This window comes from Ipomoea nil, unplaced genomic scaffold (genome assembly GCF_001879475.1).
Source record: "Ipomoea nil cultivar Tokyo-kokei standard unplaced genomic scaffold, Asagao_1.1 scaffold2480, whole genome shotgun sequence".
NCBI classification, from domain to species: domain Eukaryota; kingdom Viridiplantae; phylum Streptophyta; class Magnoliopsida; order Solanales; family Convolvulaceae; genus Ipomoea; species Ipomoea nil.
This window is the reverse complement of record NW_017618908.1, coordinates 407592-425979: the sequence shown is the minus strand read 5'-3', so window position 1 is coordinate 425979 and position 18388 is coordinate 407592. Positions and strand designations below refer to the sequence as shown.

The following is an 18388-nucleotide window of genomic DNA, read 5'->3' as shown; positions in this document are numbered from 1 at the left end:
GAAATGAACTATATGTCCACTTTGAAAGAATTTTATATTGTTTTTAATTGCAATGTATATTTATTTAATTAATTATTAAATGAATTACATGTTTACTTTATGATTATTAAATATAAAAATTAATTAAAATTTAAAATGAACCCTTTGGGGATATAGGGTATAAATATCATAGGAAAATGTTAAAGTATCGATTGGTACTATAACATACCAATTTATACCAAATACAATTTAAAAGACATGTTGGGTTGCATTTTCTATTGTGGGACACACGTCTCCATAGTAGGAATGCAACCCAAAAACTTTGTTGAGTACTTGAGTTACACTTCATGTGAATCGAAATGGTATCAATTGACACCATGTTGATTTGCATCGAATATAATTCAAGCTAAGTATAATATAACTGATTTTATTATGTATTGTGGATTTGTGGAAAATGTGTTTCGGATCATAACACTAGGAAAATTCGCAATCATTACTCAATGTTGCATGGGATAAATCTCAATCACAAGAATATGAAGTAAATTAGCTTAAATCCTCCATATCTGATCGGTTCAAACAAAGCCAATAACATGCTTCTACTGAAAGTTTATTTTATAATTTTGCAGTTACTAAGACAATAATTTGAGTAACAATTTGACTAAATTTTACTAATATAGTATGGATGGAATGGAAATAGGTAGGTAAAGTTAAATTTGTTGGGAGGGAGACAAGAAGTGGGAGATAAATATTGCTTGTTTTTGGTTGGTTCATAGATACAAAGAGGGGGAGCTTGAAGAGGACCCCATCCACCGCCCAAGACCACTCAGACTCTCTCAAAACCATCTCATCTCCATCTCTTTCTGCACTTCTCATCTCTTCTCGATCTTCCCTTAGCTTCTTCTCTACTTTCTCTCCTCCCCTCAACCTTCTGCTGCTAACCCTAAACCCATAAACACCAAACACTACCAGACCTTCATAGCTTCAAGCTCTGAAGATCTGGAGATCCAGCCAATTATATTGCTGAAAACCCAAGAAATGTTGAAAAGAGAAGATGGAAATGGTGAATTCAGCTCAAGAATTTGTTGGATGGTTACGTTTTCCCGTGGCTGTCTTTCTGTGAAGTAAAGAAGAAGGTGGAAAGAGAGATATATAATCAAGTACATATATATATATATATATATATTTATCAACTCTCCATTCTCTTTTGAATCATTATTACAGACTTTACTGTCGTCTTGTTTAGTCTACTCTGGTACTCTATCAGTTTGCTTCAAGAATAATTTTGGTAGGAATATATTGATTGAAGCGAAAGAAAGAAAGAAAGAAAGAAAAGATGGATCCAGTTTCTGCTGCTGGGCATTCTCAGCTTCCTCCGCCGTTCCACACCAGAGATTTCAACCTTCAGCACTTTCACACTGAGGATGAAGGGAACAGCGCCGCCGCCATGGCCGGGAACAAGCGGCGGGAGAGGGACGAAGGGAGTAACGACAACGCTGAATCTAACGACGGGTTGGGGATTGGTGGCGGATCGGGAGAAGGGGAAATCTCGAGACGGCCGAGGGGACGGCCGGCGGGATCCAAGAACAAGCCGAAGCCGCCTATAATCATCACGCGCGACAGCGCCAACGCGCTCCGGACCCACGTCATGGAGATCGCCGACGGCTGCGATATCATGGAGAGCGTCTCCGCCTTCGCGCGCCGCCGCCAGCGCGGCGTCTGCATTATGAGCGGCACCGGAACCGTCAACAACGTAACCCTCCGGCAGCCGGCCTCCCCCGGCGCAGTCGTCACCTTGCACGGCCGTTTCGAGATCTTATCTCTCTCCGGATCCTTTCTCCCCCCGCCCGCCCCGGCCGCCGCTTCCGGGCTCACTATATATCTCGCCGGCGGACAAGGCCAGGTCGTGGGTGGCAGCGTCGTCGGCGCTCTTTTAGCCTCCGGCCCGGTTCTGGTCATGGCGGCGTCATTCAGTAACGCCGCATACGAGCGGCTGCCGTTAGACGAAGACGAAGGCAATGCGCTTCCTCTCCAAGGCGGCGGAGGAATGGATTCCCCCGGCGGCGTAGGCGGAGGAGGACAACAACAACAACAACAACAACCGCCGCCGCAACAACAACAAATATTAGCGGACCCGTCGATGTTTCATGGGATGCCACCAAATCTTCTCAACTCAATTCAGCTTCCAAATGATCAGGGATTCTGGGCCACCGGCCGACCTCCATTTTAACCAGTCTCGTAGAGGAGAACAAGATCATATCATATCATATCATATCAAGAACAATGGTAAACTAAACTACTTTTAATTTTCTCGAACGCAATCACTTGTTTCATTATCATATCATATCAAACATTGTATGTTCGCAAATATTTAGGTTAAAAAACAGTTTCTTTTTCTTTTTACCATTTCAAGTTTAAATCTTACATTTTCACATTCTTTTCTCTTTAATTTATCATGGATTTTGAGAGTTTGATGATATGCTGCATGCTTGTAATTCCATGAAGATTGTATAAATCCATGGTATGTAGTAGCCAACGCATGAGAGTGAGGTTTCATGGTACAACAACAGAAGTCATAAGTCTGAGGTTTCATGATTTTCAGTGAAACGTTTCCCCTTTTTTAGTGATTGAGCAAAACTGTAACACACATTATTATAGGACAATCATGATTTTTTTTAAAATTAGAGTTATTGCCATTATTTTACAATGTTTTCTTTTTCTTGATGTTAGGGGTATATTATTAGTACAACATAGTCAGCTTAGGCTGCTTAATTAGTGCTAGATAGCCCCATGTAACAAGTCTTCATTGTTCCCGGCCCGACAGAGTATCTGCCGCTGACAAGAATCGATCCCGAGTCATTGTTCCTAAACTTCACCCCTTTAAAACAAGTCTTCATTACTACTATAATCAGGGTTGTCCCAGTCCCCAAGGTCCTCCTAGAGTCTCAATAGAAGAACTAAGTTGCTAAATCTTATGCTTTAATTTGTGAATGTCAGTAAAATAAGACTATTAACTTCTTTAAATTGGTCGATCAGTTTAAATTAAGTTCTGTCTCGGCACGTCTTCATTAATACTTGGATTTAAATTGATTTATGCCCATGCAAGTCTTCGTTAATCCTAGGATTAGAACTACATCCTCCCCACCGTTCTTGCTTAAGGTCTTAGTAGGTGAATTAATCACGGATTTAAACGTTACTCTGTTGTTACTAATGAGATAAAGTTATTAACTTTTTTACATTGGTTAACCATGTGTTCACCTTCCGACTTTCCGAGCCAGGTTTTCATTAATAGTGTTAGAATGGGTTGGTGGGAAACTGAGGGTGATGATCTAAATCAAAAAGAAAAAGAGGTATGGGCACTCATGGTTTCCACTGATCTGATCACCTTTTTTTTTTTTAAATTTTTGGGAAGAATTATATTTGCCTAGGATTTAGGGTTTATCATCTATCTATGAAGAGAGAGAGAGGGGGGAGAGAATAGAGACATAGAGTCACATCTGGATACACGTGCACAGCCACTGCAAATAGTTCCTTTTCAAGGCAAAGCAAAGTAACGTTTAGCGTTATACAGTCTGGAGTGAGCAGACAAGAGACCAGAGACCACCTATTTTGTTCATTTTCCGAAATCTAGGAAATGAGGGTTTTGTGCCATTAAGGAGGGCCGTGGGTGACACTACAAATGCTATTTTTAGGCCCGACAATCTCAACTGTCGTCACACCTCGTTTCATCTTCGACAACGTACTCTTTGAATTTGTGGGGTCTAATAACAACTCGATTTTGATTGTGAATTTTTGGAGAATAAATGAATTGAATATTTTGGAGAGGTTTCTTGAAACACAGCTCAGATTCCTTCCACCAAAGCATATATAAACCCTTTCACAGTTTACATACACCTTATTCCCACATTTGTTTGCTTTTTATGAAACATCCCATGTATTTGTGGTAATGTCATCCAAGCTTATCCACTCTCTTTCTCTTTCCCTCTCCTCGATATCATCTCCAAATTAATCTTCAACTCTTCCTATGGTTCATATTGGTATATTATATCAAGAACTAAAGACGTTGAGTAATTGTTCAAAATCTTGTTATATTATCGATCTGAATATATTATATTAAGAACTAAATAAGTTAAGGGATTTTTCAAAATCTTATAACTAGCCTAATAATACAAGTGGTCTAAGTTTATATTAAGACGGTTAATTATATATTAGGAACTAAAGAAGTTGCTCAAAATCTTACCATCTAATATTTATAAGTGTGATCCAAGCTTATCCCATCTCCCTCAATATGATCTCTAGATTAACCTTCAACTCTTCGTATGTGTCTACTGACTTTTTTTGTTTGAGCCAATTAGCTTTGGATAACCTAGGCTAAGTTAACTCATTGTGATTTTTTCCTACTTAGAGTCATAGGGAAGTTTTACATAGAGCGCATCTTCATGTAATTGTGCAGACTTTCCCGTAAATCAAAGATTGTTATATATTATATCATATTTCGAATTCAATGGCCCTATTTGCTAACATAATTAGCTTACCAGCCAATTTTGATTCATTTGACTACTATTAACTGTTTGACTTAGGTTAAACCATCAATATGAGTGGTTTTGTAACAACTTATTGTTTCAAAATGTTAAAAGTAAAAAAGCTACTCAAAGTAACTTTTTCGATCAGCTTTTTAAGAAAGTCATTTTGCATGTAATTAGCTATCAGCTAATTTACCAAATACTCTTCTATAATCCGCTAATGCTATAACTAGTCAAACCTACTAACCTAATCAGCTAATTATCAATTAACAGCTATTTACCAAACACCGTAATGTCCAAACTAATGTCAATTTTAGGGGTGCAATGAATGGGTTGTAGCCAAAGCATCCCCCTTTTTCAGTTGGGAGTTTGGGGTGATTAAGGTATCCATGATTCCATGTTTGGCATGGTAGGGTGATGATGAATGTACATAGCATTTCTATACTATTCTATCACATAAGTACATACACATGCAATTAAATTTTGGATGTATGGATAGGGTAAGACAGGGGCTACGACATTGGCCCATTCTACAGTGCCGGAGATTATTGCACAGTGGTCCTAAATTATTTAATCATTTATCCGACCACCTATCCTAGATTTCTAGAGCCATGGCTTTATTTGTGAAGAGTCACTCTCAAGTCTCAAAGTATGGCCGGCAGCTCCCAGAAATCTTGCGTTACGTTACACAAATCCTCCTCGTTCTTACATTGTAACTGTTCGTGGCTGTCATTTGTTTATGTTGGGCGCCAAATTGATCAAGTTTAGTCTCTACTCGATTCAAGACATGACGTTGTGACTTACCATAAAAGAACATGATTAAATGATTAATGTCAACATACTTATCACCACATTAAAAAATGAGTTTGGTATGATACCTAATATAGTTCAAAAGCATATATGACTATAACATAGTACCTGATGCAAAAGACATTGATACTAATTACTAAGATAGACTTCCCTTATAATAATAAAACCAAGTAATTCTTGAAAATGCTACCACGGATTTTACATAGAAATTTCTGCAATCAATGAATGTATAGGCAAACAAATTGGAATCATTTACAGTGGTCTAACTTACCAAGCTAGTTAACCCAAGAATGTGCTGGGTATTCATGTCTCACTGTCACTCTACTCAACCCAAAAAAAATTGATTGACCAATAATTCTTGCTACAAAATCATCAGGCTAACTATGTCGAGGTTCTTGACATTATTCAAGAATAATCTATCCTCATTCGTTTCATTTCCGCTTGGAAGCTTGGGCTTGATGTTAATGTCTGGTGTGCAAGAGTCCTGATATCATCTCGTGAACAATCCCGTGCAATACGTACTAGCTCCCATAAGGCGCCCCCATTGATCAAATCCTTCGCATTCACCTCTGAAATTTATTTTTAACAGTTTATGCATATTATGGCAGTCGGGGACTAAAATACCCTTGTTGGGATGGCCTTTAGTTTAAGCATAGAATAAGAAGTACGTAGTGCATACCTAGTTTCGCTAAATGGCAAAGTGCTAGTTCGGTATGGCGCCTAATCGGTGATGCTTCATTGTTCGCGTTCTGAATTATCCATGTCGTTGCTCCATTTTCAATTAGAAGAGACTTCCCCATCTTTGTTCCTGTCAAAGTATATATATATATATCACGATCAGCAATACTTATAGATATACTGAAACGAGCATATATGAGCCACAACTCACCTTGAGTGTGTGCTCGGGATTCGCATTTAGCAAAGTTAGCAATTCCACGAGCAACTTGAGCAAGAACGTCAGGATGCCTGCACCTCACCATTCCCAACAGTGCCTTGATACCCCCTTCACCGCTTAGCCTTGCTTGTAACTTATCTGCAAACCGTATTATATATCCATTCCCACGTTAATGCACAGTGAGATCGAGAAAAAGAAGAAGAACGGGAATTAGTTTAAATGTGAGAATACCATTGCCACAGAGATTGGCAATAGCTCCTGCAACCATTCGAAGAGTTTGAGGATCTTCAGCATTCATTGCTGTCAGCGACAACAAGCTTATGCCTCCCTGAGACATTATAAGCTCCTGATTGGTCTCTGTTCACAACGAGATACGAAGTTAAATAGCAGACATTTTGAATTTAAGCCAACTGAAGCATGTACTCCATCTCAATTAAAAGATTAAGCTGATAGTTGGTTTACACATTAATGGGTGGAGTCGCTTATGGGTGGCGCTGAGATTCAAACCCATGACCTTTGGTCTGGCTCTGATACCAAATTGAAGCATGTGCTCCATCTCAACTAAAAGCTTAAACTGATAGTTGGATTACACATTAATGGCTATATGCTCAACAAAGCCAGGCTATATCTATACTGGAATGTAATGTAAAGCTCACCGTTCATGGCAAGATTTGCAATTGCACCAGCGGCAACCCTGAGGATAGTATCATCGTTTGAGCTTCTAAGTATTGTCAACAACGACGTAAGACCACCAGCTTTAACGATTTTTTCCTGATTCGCCTCTGAGAACAAGATAACAAAAAGTACTTCCGTTTCATTTTTGTTTTCGTTCGAAAAGACTAGAGGATATTACATGTAAAATTTATTACCTTCTGCAGCTAGATTTGCCACGACTTTTACAGCATGGATACGAACATCGGGGTCTTCTGCTTCAAGTAGCGACAATATCTTCTGCAGTCCCACTTGTTCAAAGAGGTTTGCCATTGAGGCCTTCTCTTCATCTCCGGAATCTCTCATCTGTTGATGTATAAATGGACGGTGTGGAGAATCTAGACTGCTGGGCAGTGTCGTAGTCCCTCTATCGAGGTCCCTAGTTGTCTACAGGAACACACAGAATTCAAAGTTTTAATCTTTCTCCAGATTATTTTCATATATCCCTCAATTCATTTTCATATGAAATGGACCACAATGACATACTTTATCAGCTTCAAAACTTAATTGCAATAGACGATTTTGTAATATTGATATTTCTTCCTCGAGCCTTGCTTTTTGCTGTGCCTCATCTTCCAGCATCTTGCGAAGCTTTAAGATCTCAGAATTTCCAGCTGCCTAGTACCATGAAAATATCCTTATTAAACCCTCGATTCATAAAAACTAAAAAGAGGATAATGGTTGGGAGACATCATACCTCTGACCTTTTCCATTGTGCTACTTGATTTTTAAGATCGATAATTTCTTCTTCTGCAGCTTTACGTAAAAGGGTTTCTTGTTGAAGCAACTTTTTAATCTCGGTAGCATCCTCAGAAGCAGAACAAATAGTAGGCTAAACATAAAGAACAGCAAGAAAATAAACACATCAGGCCATTACGGGAAAGTAATATTAGCAAACAAATCGAAACCAGCAAACCCATCGATCAGAAGTTACCTCTCTGCTGGAAAACTTGTTGCAACTGTCATCATGGACAATCTTTCCATGCCTTTCTTGATTTACGGCCCACTGCTCTTCTAGCTTCTTTATTGCATCAGCATACTCTTTTTGGTACACCATTCTCTCGTTCTGTAGTATGCACATAACAAATCATATCCACAGATGATTTTATACAATTTCTTCGAAAATGTTGTCTTCATATCTCATATACAGCAATATTTGATTACCTCCAATAAGTCGGCATAATTTCTTTCTGCCTCAATGATTCGGCTCTGAGCTTCTTGAGCAATCCTCTCTATTTCGTCTTGAAATGATTTCTGTTGCCTTTCATGTTCGGCAATTAGTTTGTCCAATTGAATGTCAAGTCTTCTGGACAAACCTTTGTAGTCAAATTCTTCTTTGATTTTCAACATATTCTCTACCTTCATAGCCTGCACCAGCACAAAAAGATAATATCCACCCAATTACCAACGGTCCAATAATATTGTATCATCCAATTCGAGTCCACAAGAATGTTATGGTTATTTGTTGATCTCTCCCCGAGAAAATTGAGGAGACAGGTCATAAGTTTACCCTTTGTCCAAATGATATGGTACTTGCTGTCTCTCCCCTGTGACGTGGAGAAGGGCCAATGGTAATAACTAACGAAGTTCGTGCAGTGCCTGCAATGGAAATATCACACAGCGTAAAACATTGAACTAAGATACTGCACCTTCAAACAACGATAATGTCTGACATGTGAAACAAGAATTAGGTACGAAAACTGTTAAATCGTTGAACATATGAAAAGGCTATGCTTTATTTATCTGTCTGCTAAGACATACCACCAAATGAATCTCGAAGAAGTCTTGTGAGCTTCGAATCACGTACTGGAACATGAGCACTGTTTTCTGCCAATGCATTAATGCACTTCCCTAATGCGCTCAAAGATAGATTGATAGACTTCGCTTCCTCTAATGTGTGTGCCTCACTTCCTGAGACATATATAAAATGTTAAACATGCATGAAAAGGAATGAAATCAATGAATGATTGATATTTGTTACAAAGGGACTCTGCAAATTCTCACCTGACTTGTCAATGCGCTCAGAACCAGCAAGATCCACAACAACTAGCTTGCTTCTACGAACAATGGGTGCCTTTGATGTTTTAGCCAAGTGAGACGTACCATTTTCACTGTAAATAGTCGAACCTCTACCCTTGACATGCCTTTTAACGTTTACCTGAAACAAGAATGGATTACTGCCACATAAGTTTTGAGAAAGCTTATGAACATATATGCAGGATTGCAGGGTCAAAGAAACCATTCTTTTTGGGAGGGGATGGGGGGAAGAAGAAGACATTAGTTTATAAAAAATGTTAATTTCATTTCATTTACCATCAGTATAGCATGACTGCGGGAAGATTCTGTGTTCAATTTAGTATTAGCAGCGAATCTATGAGCTTCACCTAGTCGAAGTAGCTCCACAAAGCTCATTTGGTCTCTGATTTCTATAGTAGTCGCCCCAGGTAGTGAAACATCTCCCGTTTTAGGATCTTCAACTATGGATATATTGTCATTAGATGGATCAAGGAGATCTTGTACGGTCTCCATATACAGCTGCATTCCATAAGTTGTAAACCAAATTCTATTACAAAGAATATAAGAATTCGACGCAGTGATTCAAAATATAAATAAATGTTTCTTGATTATTCTACGGTGAGAGACAAGAACCTGCAAGTAAGATATAGAAACAGAAACAGCTTCGTTCTGTGATGATAACTCAGCCAGAATATCCTCCATTGCTCGCACCATGATCCCACGATCAGCTGCATTTTCTTCTCCTAGACGCCCCAGAGTGTAAGTTTTTCCAGTCCCTGTTTGCCCATACGCCATGATTGTTCCATTATAACCCTCCAAGACACTCTGCCAAAGTAATACAGAAATACAAAGTAGATTTGTATTCAGCCTAAATGAAACCTACACAGTTCTTGAAGCAAAGAAACAAACTGGCAATACAGACAAATGGAAAGGTCAATTCTTTATCCACAACACATGCAAATTACGCATTCCAATATTGTAGCTGGCTTATATATATACACAAGACAAGATGCAAAAAACTTAAATCACAGCACCTCAACAACAGGCTTAGCCACAACTTCATAAACTCGCTTTTGTGAAGCAAACTCTGTAAGCACTTCATCGAATTCATATGTGTCTGTATCCCAGTTGTTCCTCCGAAGTTTCAACCGTTTGAGCTGAAAGAGGCAAAATTAGTTAAAACTAACTGAATTTTGTCTCAGAAAAAGAAAAATTAAGTATAGCTGGGGAACCTCTGGCTGCAGTTCAACACAATCAGCAAAATCAGCATCAGCCTCCATCTCCTCTGCATTTCGAGGCCGTAATCTCACTGCAACTCGAACACGCCCTGAAACTGTCATCCAATAAACACTACACATGTATAAACCTCAACTGAAATCAAAGAATAAAACTTTCTAGGAATTTGGTTAAAATCAGGTAAAGCTTCAATCTTTACAATACCACCACACTAAAAGAATCACAACCATTTTCGAATTTCATGCATTACAAATTTACAATTGCTAGATACAATCAAAGGCAGTGGGTTTGAAGGGTAGTGAGGCAGGATTAGGAGGTACTTACCTCCGGCATCGTCCTTTCCGGGCGTTGCAGCTGAGCCGGTGCTGTTGCGCCGGGGACCTGAGCCCGGAGCAGGAGGCGAGCTCTTGGGTTTGAAAGACGACGGCTTTGGAGCAAAATTCAAGGACAATGACCTGTTGGTATCCATCTTGGGAGCTCCTTTGGAAACAGAGCCGTTTCTGAAACTCGTCGTGGCCATTTTCGCATCTCTTCCCCTGCCGGTGAGCTCAGCCGTTGTTTCTTTACCAGTTTAGAGTGTGGGATAAAGAGTGGGGCGAGTCGTGACTCGGAGAAACAGAGCGAGTGGGGGTATGGGGGAGTTAATTCGGGTCATGAAGATGTAGTGGTGGCCTGGTGGGTCATCGCCATGGATTTCATTTTTTCCTTGCGCCTTAATTAGTTTTTAGTTAGTGTTTAGTTGAAATTACCAAAAGATCCCTAAAGAATTTTTTATTTTTTTTTTTCGAAATAATCCCTAAAGAATTTAGACATGTGCAATTGTCCATTTCGACCGATTTACCTTTAATAATCTAATAAACTATAACCAATTGAAAAGTGAAAAAAAAAAATTAAAACAACTAATATTGATAACCAATTGAAAAAAAATGAAAAAATTACTGGAGTAATTTTATTTTTTTATCTTAATAACGAATAATAAAAAAGATTTAGTCAATTTGACTACAAATCTCGATTATATGGCTGAATACTTTTTTTCCTGCCCCTACTAAAGATAGTAATGAGTTTACCCAAAACAAATAACTATAATCTCAAGGACTTCACTGTTTGGAGAGTTAGGTTGTATCCCAACGGTCTTTCGTTTTCGAAAGTGTTTATACACAGATGCAATTAAAGCAAAATTAATAATTTTTTTTATTAATCCACTAATTAAATTATATACTAAGACTATGTGTGAGAAATGAGAATACCTATTGATCTTATTGGTTTGTTAACTATAGCAATATAGATTATTTTACCTCATGATTATTTTTGGCAGATTTCATTCAAAGCACAAATTTAAATTGCGGTTGAGGTTTTTTTGGTAAATATGAATTCTGAGTCAACTCGAGTAGGGCGCATAATCTGGATCACGTTTGCTGTTAATGTTAATTATTCCGATAATAATGTTGTACTCAAGCGGTTAAGCCGGTAACGTTCCTGTGAATTTGAATTACAGTTGGTAGTAACTCGAACTACCCAGATTTGTTTAATTACACAAATTCCCCCTATTTTCATTTTATTTGCATCTACCCCGTGGCTATTTTCTTTCAAATTTTCATAATGAAATGAATGAATTGGGATTTGAAATAAAGTGTCCAGAAAAGGATATATGTAATGAGTCGCATATTGCCCGCGTGAATATCTCAGTTAATCATAAGAATAAAATTAAGGAACAATGATCCGGATTGAATCTATAATTTTGTCAATAATTACATGTTGCATGATTTGAAAGAAACCTTAGACCAAATTACACGAAGCCTATAACATCATTAATGAAGTTCACATGCATTCTGTCAGTATGTACCAATCTCAATAATTTCCCACAAAAGAAAGTTGTTTTCTTTAAGAAGGAAGCAAGCAAGATCTCGTGCACTTGTAAGAAACTCCACATTCAAACAAAACCCAAAATTCCAGATAATGATGAATGAAATGTTGAAGGGGCCGGCTTTCTTCAATTCGAAAGGGTGGTTGAGTAATCTGAGTATGATTCTTATACCAGAAAATTATAAGTTCAATTTTTGTCAATATTTTTTTGGTTGAGCTCGTTACAGATAATATCTAATACAATTTAAGTGTATATTATCGAGTAATGGTTCCAGATTTCCTTCGTGATCTAATGAAAAGAAAAAAGGCTCAAGGGACATTGAGTCTGTCGCTGAAAGTGCAAAAAGTTAGAAGTGATGGTTGGCCCATTCCACCCACAAAAGTAGTAAAAGGTTGGACTTGGAAGGCGCCAAGAGGACTTGTTATGTTTAAGATGAAATCAACTTTCATTGTTTGATTTAAACTCTTAATCATTTGAATGCCCACTACTTTCTTTATATATATACACTAAAGACTTTGTTCAAGCATCCCACTTTATGGCGAGTTGGTGAAGATTTTTGGGTCTCAAATGTTATGATTTAATTTGCAAGCGATTTGAATATAGAATGCTAAAATTAAGCACGGATTAATTAAATGGATGATAAAATAAGATGGTATAATTTTATATCGAGCATACGAACAAAGAGTCTTTTTAGTATTATATAGTTGTAATAACTTCTAACAAATAGTTCAAACCTTCTATTTATACACTTTAGTATATTTGTCATTTAGTTACAATCAATAGATACGAAGCACATAGCCTAGTATGTCTCAGTGCATGTTGTTGTGCTTCCTATTTTGCAATACTGAGACTCTCATGGCGTTGGCGATAAATTGATTCTCCACAAGTTTGAATCCCAAATTTGATGGCTCCTCACCTCTCCTGCCTAGAAGACGGGTGGAGGAGATAAATCGTAGAATATGTCTCAATTGACCTATAAGCTTTTAAGTGCTTGTATACTAATATCTATAATAAAGTCAAATTCATACATCTAAATTATTATTTTACGTTAGTTAACCAGTTGAGTTTTAGACAAGACATATATAAAAATTGATTCTTGATGGGCATTGTTGTTATATTGTTGATTTAAGACCATTTTATATAACTCTTTAGCGCATAAAATATTGTCTTGTTTATTCTTACATGCTCTTTTTTTTTTTTTTTTTTTTTGAATAATTAATTACATGCTCTTTCATTCTTCTAGCTCCTCCATCTTGACTAGGACAATTCAATGTAAACTATAGTTTAGGACTTTAGGCAACTAGTCGAAAACATCATTCGACTTGCAAATGGTAATATGGTATGGTCGGGATCTGATTCGTTCTCGTATCAAGAAAACATTATCCTAATATGATTGAATTTTGATACGATATTGGAATTTTAGAACCTTTGTATTTTGTCTGCCTTAACCATAGGATTAGCTTTGGCTATGGCGTCTCTTCCTTGGGCTTTGAAGTCAAACGTGCAATCATGCTTCTCCGGGTACCTATGGATCCCACAAAATGTGCGCCCGCATCTGCACTCGAAACCCATCACTCTCACCTTCTTCTTGCAGGCGTCACACCTATTCGGCGGCGCCGCCTGCCTCCCGCTTTGCTCCGCCGTGACAACCGATGCAGACGTACTCGACGGCGGTGAATCGGGTTGAAGTCTCGAGTACAGCGCCAGCTGCTCCACCGCAGCTTTGGCCAGATCCTCTTGCCGCCGCTCCTTCATGCGGAGTTCCCGGAAGCACCTGGTGCACAGCCCCATGGTCGCCGCCGTGCCGAAGAAGCCGCAGCCGTTGGCGCAGAGAGCGGTCTGGGGCGGCGGGAATCCCGTGCCGCCGCTCTTCATCTTGTTCCCATCTGAACCCATGCTGAATTAATTGAATCAAACGATTTGATCCCTCAGAAATTAAAGAAGGAAAGTGGAGATTAGTAGAAATTTGAATTATTATGTTTTAAAGATTGAACCTTTAAGTGTGTGTATATATAATATAGTAAGAGACTTTTCTTTTAAAAATCAATTGGTTATGTTTTTCCACGGCAGCCGCGGTTTTTTGTACGGGGTGACGGCGGAGCACACGGTAAGGAAGAGTGGTCACGAGTGAGGTAGAGCACCCACCTGATTCATGAGCCGCTGCCTTTGAGAGCGGATACACAAACACAATGACTCTCCGGTCTCCACACGGCACAACTATTAATCTATCAAATGTCGTTTTCAACCTGGTACACAAGTAACACAACCACTTTTTAAAAAAAAAAAAAAAAAGAAAAAAGAAATCCAAGAGGAGAGAGGCCCAAGAGAAAAGAAGGTCAAATTCAGAAGGGAAAATAGCCCAGAAACAGAAGTCGGTTCGAGTCCGGGCTCGGCGCGAGTGCAAGCTCGGCACGGGTAGGCAGACGGCACGGGGATAGCTGTTGGAGCATTAAAAGGGTCATTTAAGGAGCTCGGTCAGCAAGTCGTTGGAAGCCCAGTAACAACAGCCCAACGGCCCTTAGAGTTAATAGACCACTTTATGACTTTAAATGTATGTTTTGAATAAATCTGAAGAGGCCCACTATAAAAAGGACTCCTTAAGAATCTAAAAGGGACGGCAAGTTGAGGCCAAGAGAATATACACACTTACAAGAGCTATCTTTTCCTTTCTATTTTTGAGAGGTGAATCCACCAACCAAGGTTGTGTTGGAACTCTCTGGGCCCAAAAACCCTAAAACCAACAATTATTATTATTATGAGATTTGCAACAATGTTGCTACTTCATTATGAGATGCTAGATCATGATTATGCTAATAGTTTTATTTCAAAATGTTAACTTTTTTTAAAGACAAAATGTTAAATTTTAATATGTAAACAAACTAATTTAAATTTTATGAAGATGTCATTCTTAGTCTTTTTACCTTTATTAACTTATCAAAAAGCTAATTTTACCAAACACTTTCAATCATAACAGCTAGCTTAACAGCTCTTCAGTTTCCAACTCCGAGCTTATAGCTTTTCAACTTTCAGCTCTTTTTAAGCTTTCAGCTCCTAGCTTATAGCTTTTCAGTTAGGTTTGCCAAACAGAGTCAATATATAGCCCAATGTAATATACTTGCACCATGGTTATACATATACGTGCAAAACTCCCTTACACCAAAAGTGGTGGGGTAGGTGAATTGCGTATAACACAATTATGTACATATAGAACTAACCCAGCAAGTAGCTAGTGCATGTATATCAAGAACCATAATAATTTTATTCTCATAATTTACAAGTTGAATATAAATCATCATATATACATAGACCTCCAATATCATATTTGACATTATATTGTTATCATCATAGCTAGTGATTATTAATGCTGACAAAGAACGACAAGCTAAGGGCAAGAAAGAAAGCAGATTATCAGAAATGGCATCAGCTGCTACATATATGGCTATGCCCAGTGTATACTCTATCACCCAGAGAGCACTTGATTGTCCTTCACCATATTCACACATACTTCCAAACTAAACCATTCCCTATGTTGCGCTGCGCTGATTTCGAGATAATTCTATTCTAGATTTTTTATTTTTTATTTTTTGAAAATAATTTTATTTTAGACTTGGTGCTATATTACATTTAAGTGTCGGCTCGTAGATAACGCTTCGTGGTGTAATAGGAAAATCTATATATCATAGCTAAGTGATTAGCTCGACAAAGGATTGGAAATGGAAGTAACCATAGCGGAGTTGGCCTGGCTTGATTGGTAACTAAGTTTTAAGTTAGCTTGGCAATCACAAGGTTCCAATTAAGTTTGATTCTCAATGGAACTGCCTATTGGCCTTTGTTCTTGGCTTGAGCTGGGGGCGACTTAGACTAGTTTACCTTATCAGTCCTTTGCCGGCTAGCTAGATTACAAGGCGGACTTCAATTCACTCAGAGTACACCTGGCCTTTGAGTAGTAGTTGTGGGCTCTCCCTTAAATCAAAGGATTGGAATTGGAGACAACCCTAATTGATTGAGTTAATTAGGCAATTGTCTTGCGTTGGTAACCACAAGTTTCAAGTTCAACTCTCTATGGAGATGTCTATTGACCTTCTTGATTTGAGTGCTAATTATATCAACCTAGGCTGATTTACATCATTGTAGTCCTTTGACGACTTACGAGTTTTTTTTAAAAAAAAATTAAAAGATTAATTGGAATGGGGGTGCATGATTGTTTGTGCATGTGAGCTACTTGACACGAAGAAAAATGATATTTATTATATTATATTATATCATATGTAGAGTACAATTGAGAGGAGATGGCAAGGGGAAAGTTTGATGCCCTGGTTGACTATAGCAAATGGAAGTCTGAAAACTTAGGTATATATATGGTCCATTCTGCCATACATACACGATGGTGGTGGTATAGTTGCCGTAGTAATTAAAAGAAAGAATAAGTGAAGGTTTGAGTTGAGTGGCTGTGCCACGCTTCAAAATTACATTATTAGTTGTCTACACACCTAACTACTTAATTCTCCATTATTTGGGTCACGAATGAACGATCCCGCCTCTAAATAGCTCTCACTCCAGACTTTTCTTAATTGGTTTCATTTGAACCTTATCAAGCAATAAGTAGTCCTCCTCCAAGTAATCCTTTCGCACTACGCACGGACCTCTCAACGAGAACACAAAATGATAAAACACTCAAGTTAAAACCCTAACTCTACCCCAAAAACTAACTCATCATGATGAGATGTTTGACCCCAACTTAAGTATCACTCCACACAACAAATGTGAGATTGTATCTGCAGGTCAATCCAGATTCAAATCACTTGCAAATTTTGACTTTTATACAACATAATTAAAGTCTAACTCAGAATTCTTTATCTATCACCGCATTTTGATTATTTCATCACAAACCCAATATCTTAGCTAGGGTAATTAATTACTAGCATATATGCTCATCTTGTGATAGTGAAATGTCAATATTTTATAGAGTATATATACACTAGAATATAATGCATGTTGTATGCCATCAAATATCTAAAGACTTTGTAGAGAAGAGTTTAAACATGCACTCCACCTAAAATTTGACTCTAACATGCTTGCGTTCAAACAAAATATAATGAGATATATAAATGGAATATTATAATATACGTACTCTTGGAAGTGTAAAATAATTTTAAGTGTCATCATCGTCCCCTCAAAAAAAAGCCATGGAACCTGCTGCGGATAAAGATTTCTAATGGTCCACATGGAATGGCGGACGTGGTGAAGACGACGAGCTAAGAATCTAAGATTGAGAGAAAAGGACGTACACTATCTTTGAGTTAACAATCAGTATTTAAATGTGTATTCTGAATGAAAATCATTTTGTACATTTGGTTAACTCGTAAAAAATTATTTACAAAGAAATAAACTAATTTAGATTGTTTATAATAGATTTGTTCAAATTAAGAAAGTAAATAAATTGTCAATGATCTTGTAGTCTAGTGGTATGGATTGACTCTTTTAAATGAGAGGTCATGAGTTTGTTTCCCAATGAGGACTGTATTGACTCTTGTGATATGTCATTAAGAATATGTTTTTATTATTATATAAGAGAATGAAGAATTTATGAATATTGATCATTGATTATTTGAAGCTGATAAATTAAATAACATCTCATTACACAATAAATTTTATTGTCTTGTATTAATCAATTCAACAACGTAACTCATAAATTATATTCATATAAATAAAGAGCCATGCCAAGATGTACAAATTAAATGATAAAGTATATCCTGCAGCAAAGCTATCAGAATTGGATCGGAGTATAGCAGCATATATACATCATGTTTTTTAAAATTTTCTTATTAGTCATGAATTGCAGATAGACAAATCCAAAAAAGAGGCACTCAATTACCAACAGGGAATTGGTCACAGGTACACAACAATCATAACTCTAACTCATGCCTACCTTCAATTCCTCACCTCATAATTCTAGCTTGTATAAACTGCACCAATCCTAATCTCATTTCTCCTTGATCTTAATTCGTCTTAATTATCTTTTTTAATGACGAAGGAAACTCACAATTACTATTCAAAAGTATGCACTTGATAAACTTGATATTGGTCTCAGTTTTCAGATCGGCAGCCACGATGATGGTGGTGAGGATGAGGAGGGAGAGAGTAGCAGTTTTCTTTGGGTCCGAATGAATCAATAATGAAACAAGTTATCAAATTATTTTTATTTAAATTCCATGCCAGCATTATGGAATGATTACCTGATGAAAACCTGAATAAAATGCTAAGAGAATATAATAGTAGATTGAGCTATTTGATACTTCTGCCCCATGTATATATATATATATATATATATATATATATATATATATATATATATAT

At 37.6% G+C, this 18388-nt stretch overlaps 3 protein-coding genes across 6 annotated transcripts; 1 reads left to right on the top strand and 2 right to left on the bottom strand.

Moving 5' to 3' along the window:
* The first annotated feature begins 791 nt into the window (after window positions 1-791).
* LOC109152684 (AT-hook motif nuclear-localized protein 24-like) lies at window positions 792-2453 on the top strand. Its single transcript, XM_019300335.1, has 2 exons — window positions 792-1233; window positions 1270-2453. The coding sequence occupies exon 2, from the start codon at window positions 1313-1315 to the stop codon at window positions 2204-2206; it is 894 nt and encodes a 297-aa protein (XP_019155880.1). The 5' UTR covers window positions 792-1233; window positions 1270-1312; the 3' UTR covers window positions 2207-2453.
* A 3011-nt stretch (window positions 2454-5464) lies between these two features.
* On the bottom strand, window positions 5465-10861 carry LOC109153163 (kinesin-like protein KIN-UB). 2 transcript variants are annotated; one of them, XM_019300970.1, is made up of 19 exons: window positions 10492-10687; window positions 10164-10264; window positions 9966-10088; window positions 9565-9756; window positions 9229-9450; window positions 8920-9073; window positions 8677-8826; window positions 8426-8514; window positions 8080-8283; window positions 7850-7981; window positions 7613-7747; window positions 7402-7533; window positions 7074-7302; window positions 6861-6986; window positions 6436-6561; window positions 6199-6342; window positions 5989-6117; window positions 5666-5878; window positions 5465-5579 (listed from the first exon to the last, which is right to left on the bottom strand). In XM_019300970.1, exons 1-18 carry the CDS (start codon window positions 10685-10687, stop codon window positions 5715-5717), a joined length of 2748 nt encoding a protein of 915 aa, XP_019156515.1. In that variant the 3' UTR covers window positions 5465-5579; window positions 5666-5714. The 2 variants fall into 2 exon arrangements, with proteins under 2 accessions (XP_019156515.1, XP_019156516.1); XM_019300971.1 differs by having other exon boundaries at window positions 5465-5878; window positions 10492-10861.
* Window positions 10862-13289: 2428 nt separating this feature from the next.
* LOC109153166 (zinc finger A20 and AN1 domain-containing stress-associated protein 7-like) lies at window positions 13290-14040 on the bottom strand. Of its 3 annotated transcripts, none has more exons than XM_019300976.1 (2): window positions 13424-14040; window positions 13290-13379 (listed from the first exon to the last, which is right to left on the bottom strand). In XM_019300976.1, exon 1 carries the CDS (start codon window positions 13925-13927, stop codon window positions 13451-13453), a length of 477 nt encoding a protein of 158 aa, XP_019156521.1. In that variant the 5' UTR covers window positions 13928-14040; the 3' UTR covers window positions 13290-13379; window positions 13424-13450. The 3 variants fall into 3 exon arrangements, with proteins under 3 accessions (XP_019156521.1, XP_019156524.1, XP_019156523.1); XM_019300979.1 differs by having other exon boundaries at window positions 13290-13375; XM_019300978.1 differs by having other exon boundaries at window positions 13290-13380; window positions 13428-14040.
* Window positions 14041-18388: the final 4348 nt, after the last annotated feature.

Bases quoted from the DNA above. Each gene is read 5' to 3' on its own strand.
- LOC109153163 (XM_019300971.1), bottom strand. From the start codon at position 10,687: ATGGCCACGACGAGTTTCAGAAACGGCTCTGTTTCCAAAGGAGCTCCC. The intron at 8,284-8,425 runs GTAAACTTATGA...GTGCTGGTGCAG, and splicing joins CCATATCATTTGGACAAAGG to GCTATGAAGGTAGAGAATAT. The intron at 6,118-6,198 runs GTGAGTTGTGGC...ATACTTTGACAG, and splicing joins ATCCCGAGCACACACTCAAG to GAACAAAGATGGGGAAGTCT.
- LOC109153166 (XM_019300976.1), bottom strand. From the start codon at position 13,927: ATGGGTTCAGATGGGAACAAGATGAAGAGCGGCGGCACGGGATTCCCG.
- LOC109152684 (XM_019300335.1), top strand. From the start codon at position 1,313: ATGGATCCAGTTTCTGCTGCTGGGCATTCTCAGCTTCCTCCGCCGTTC.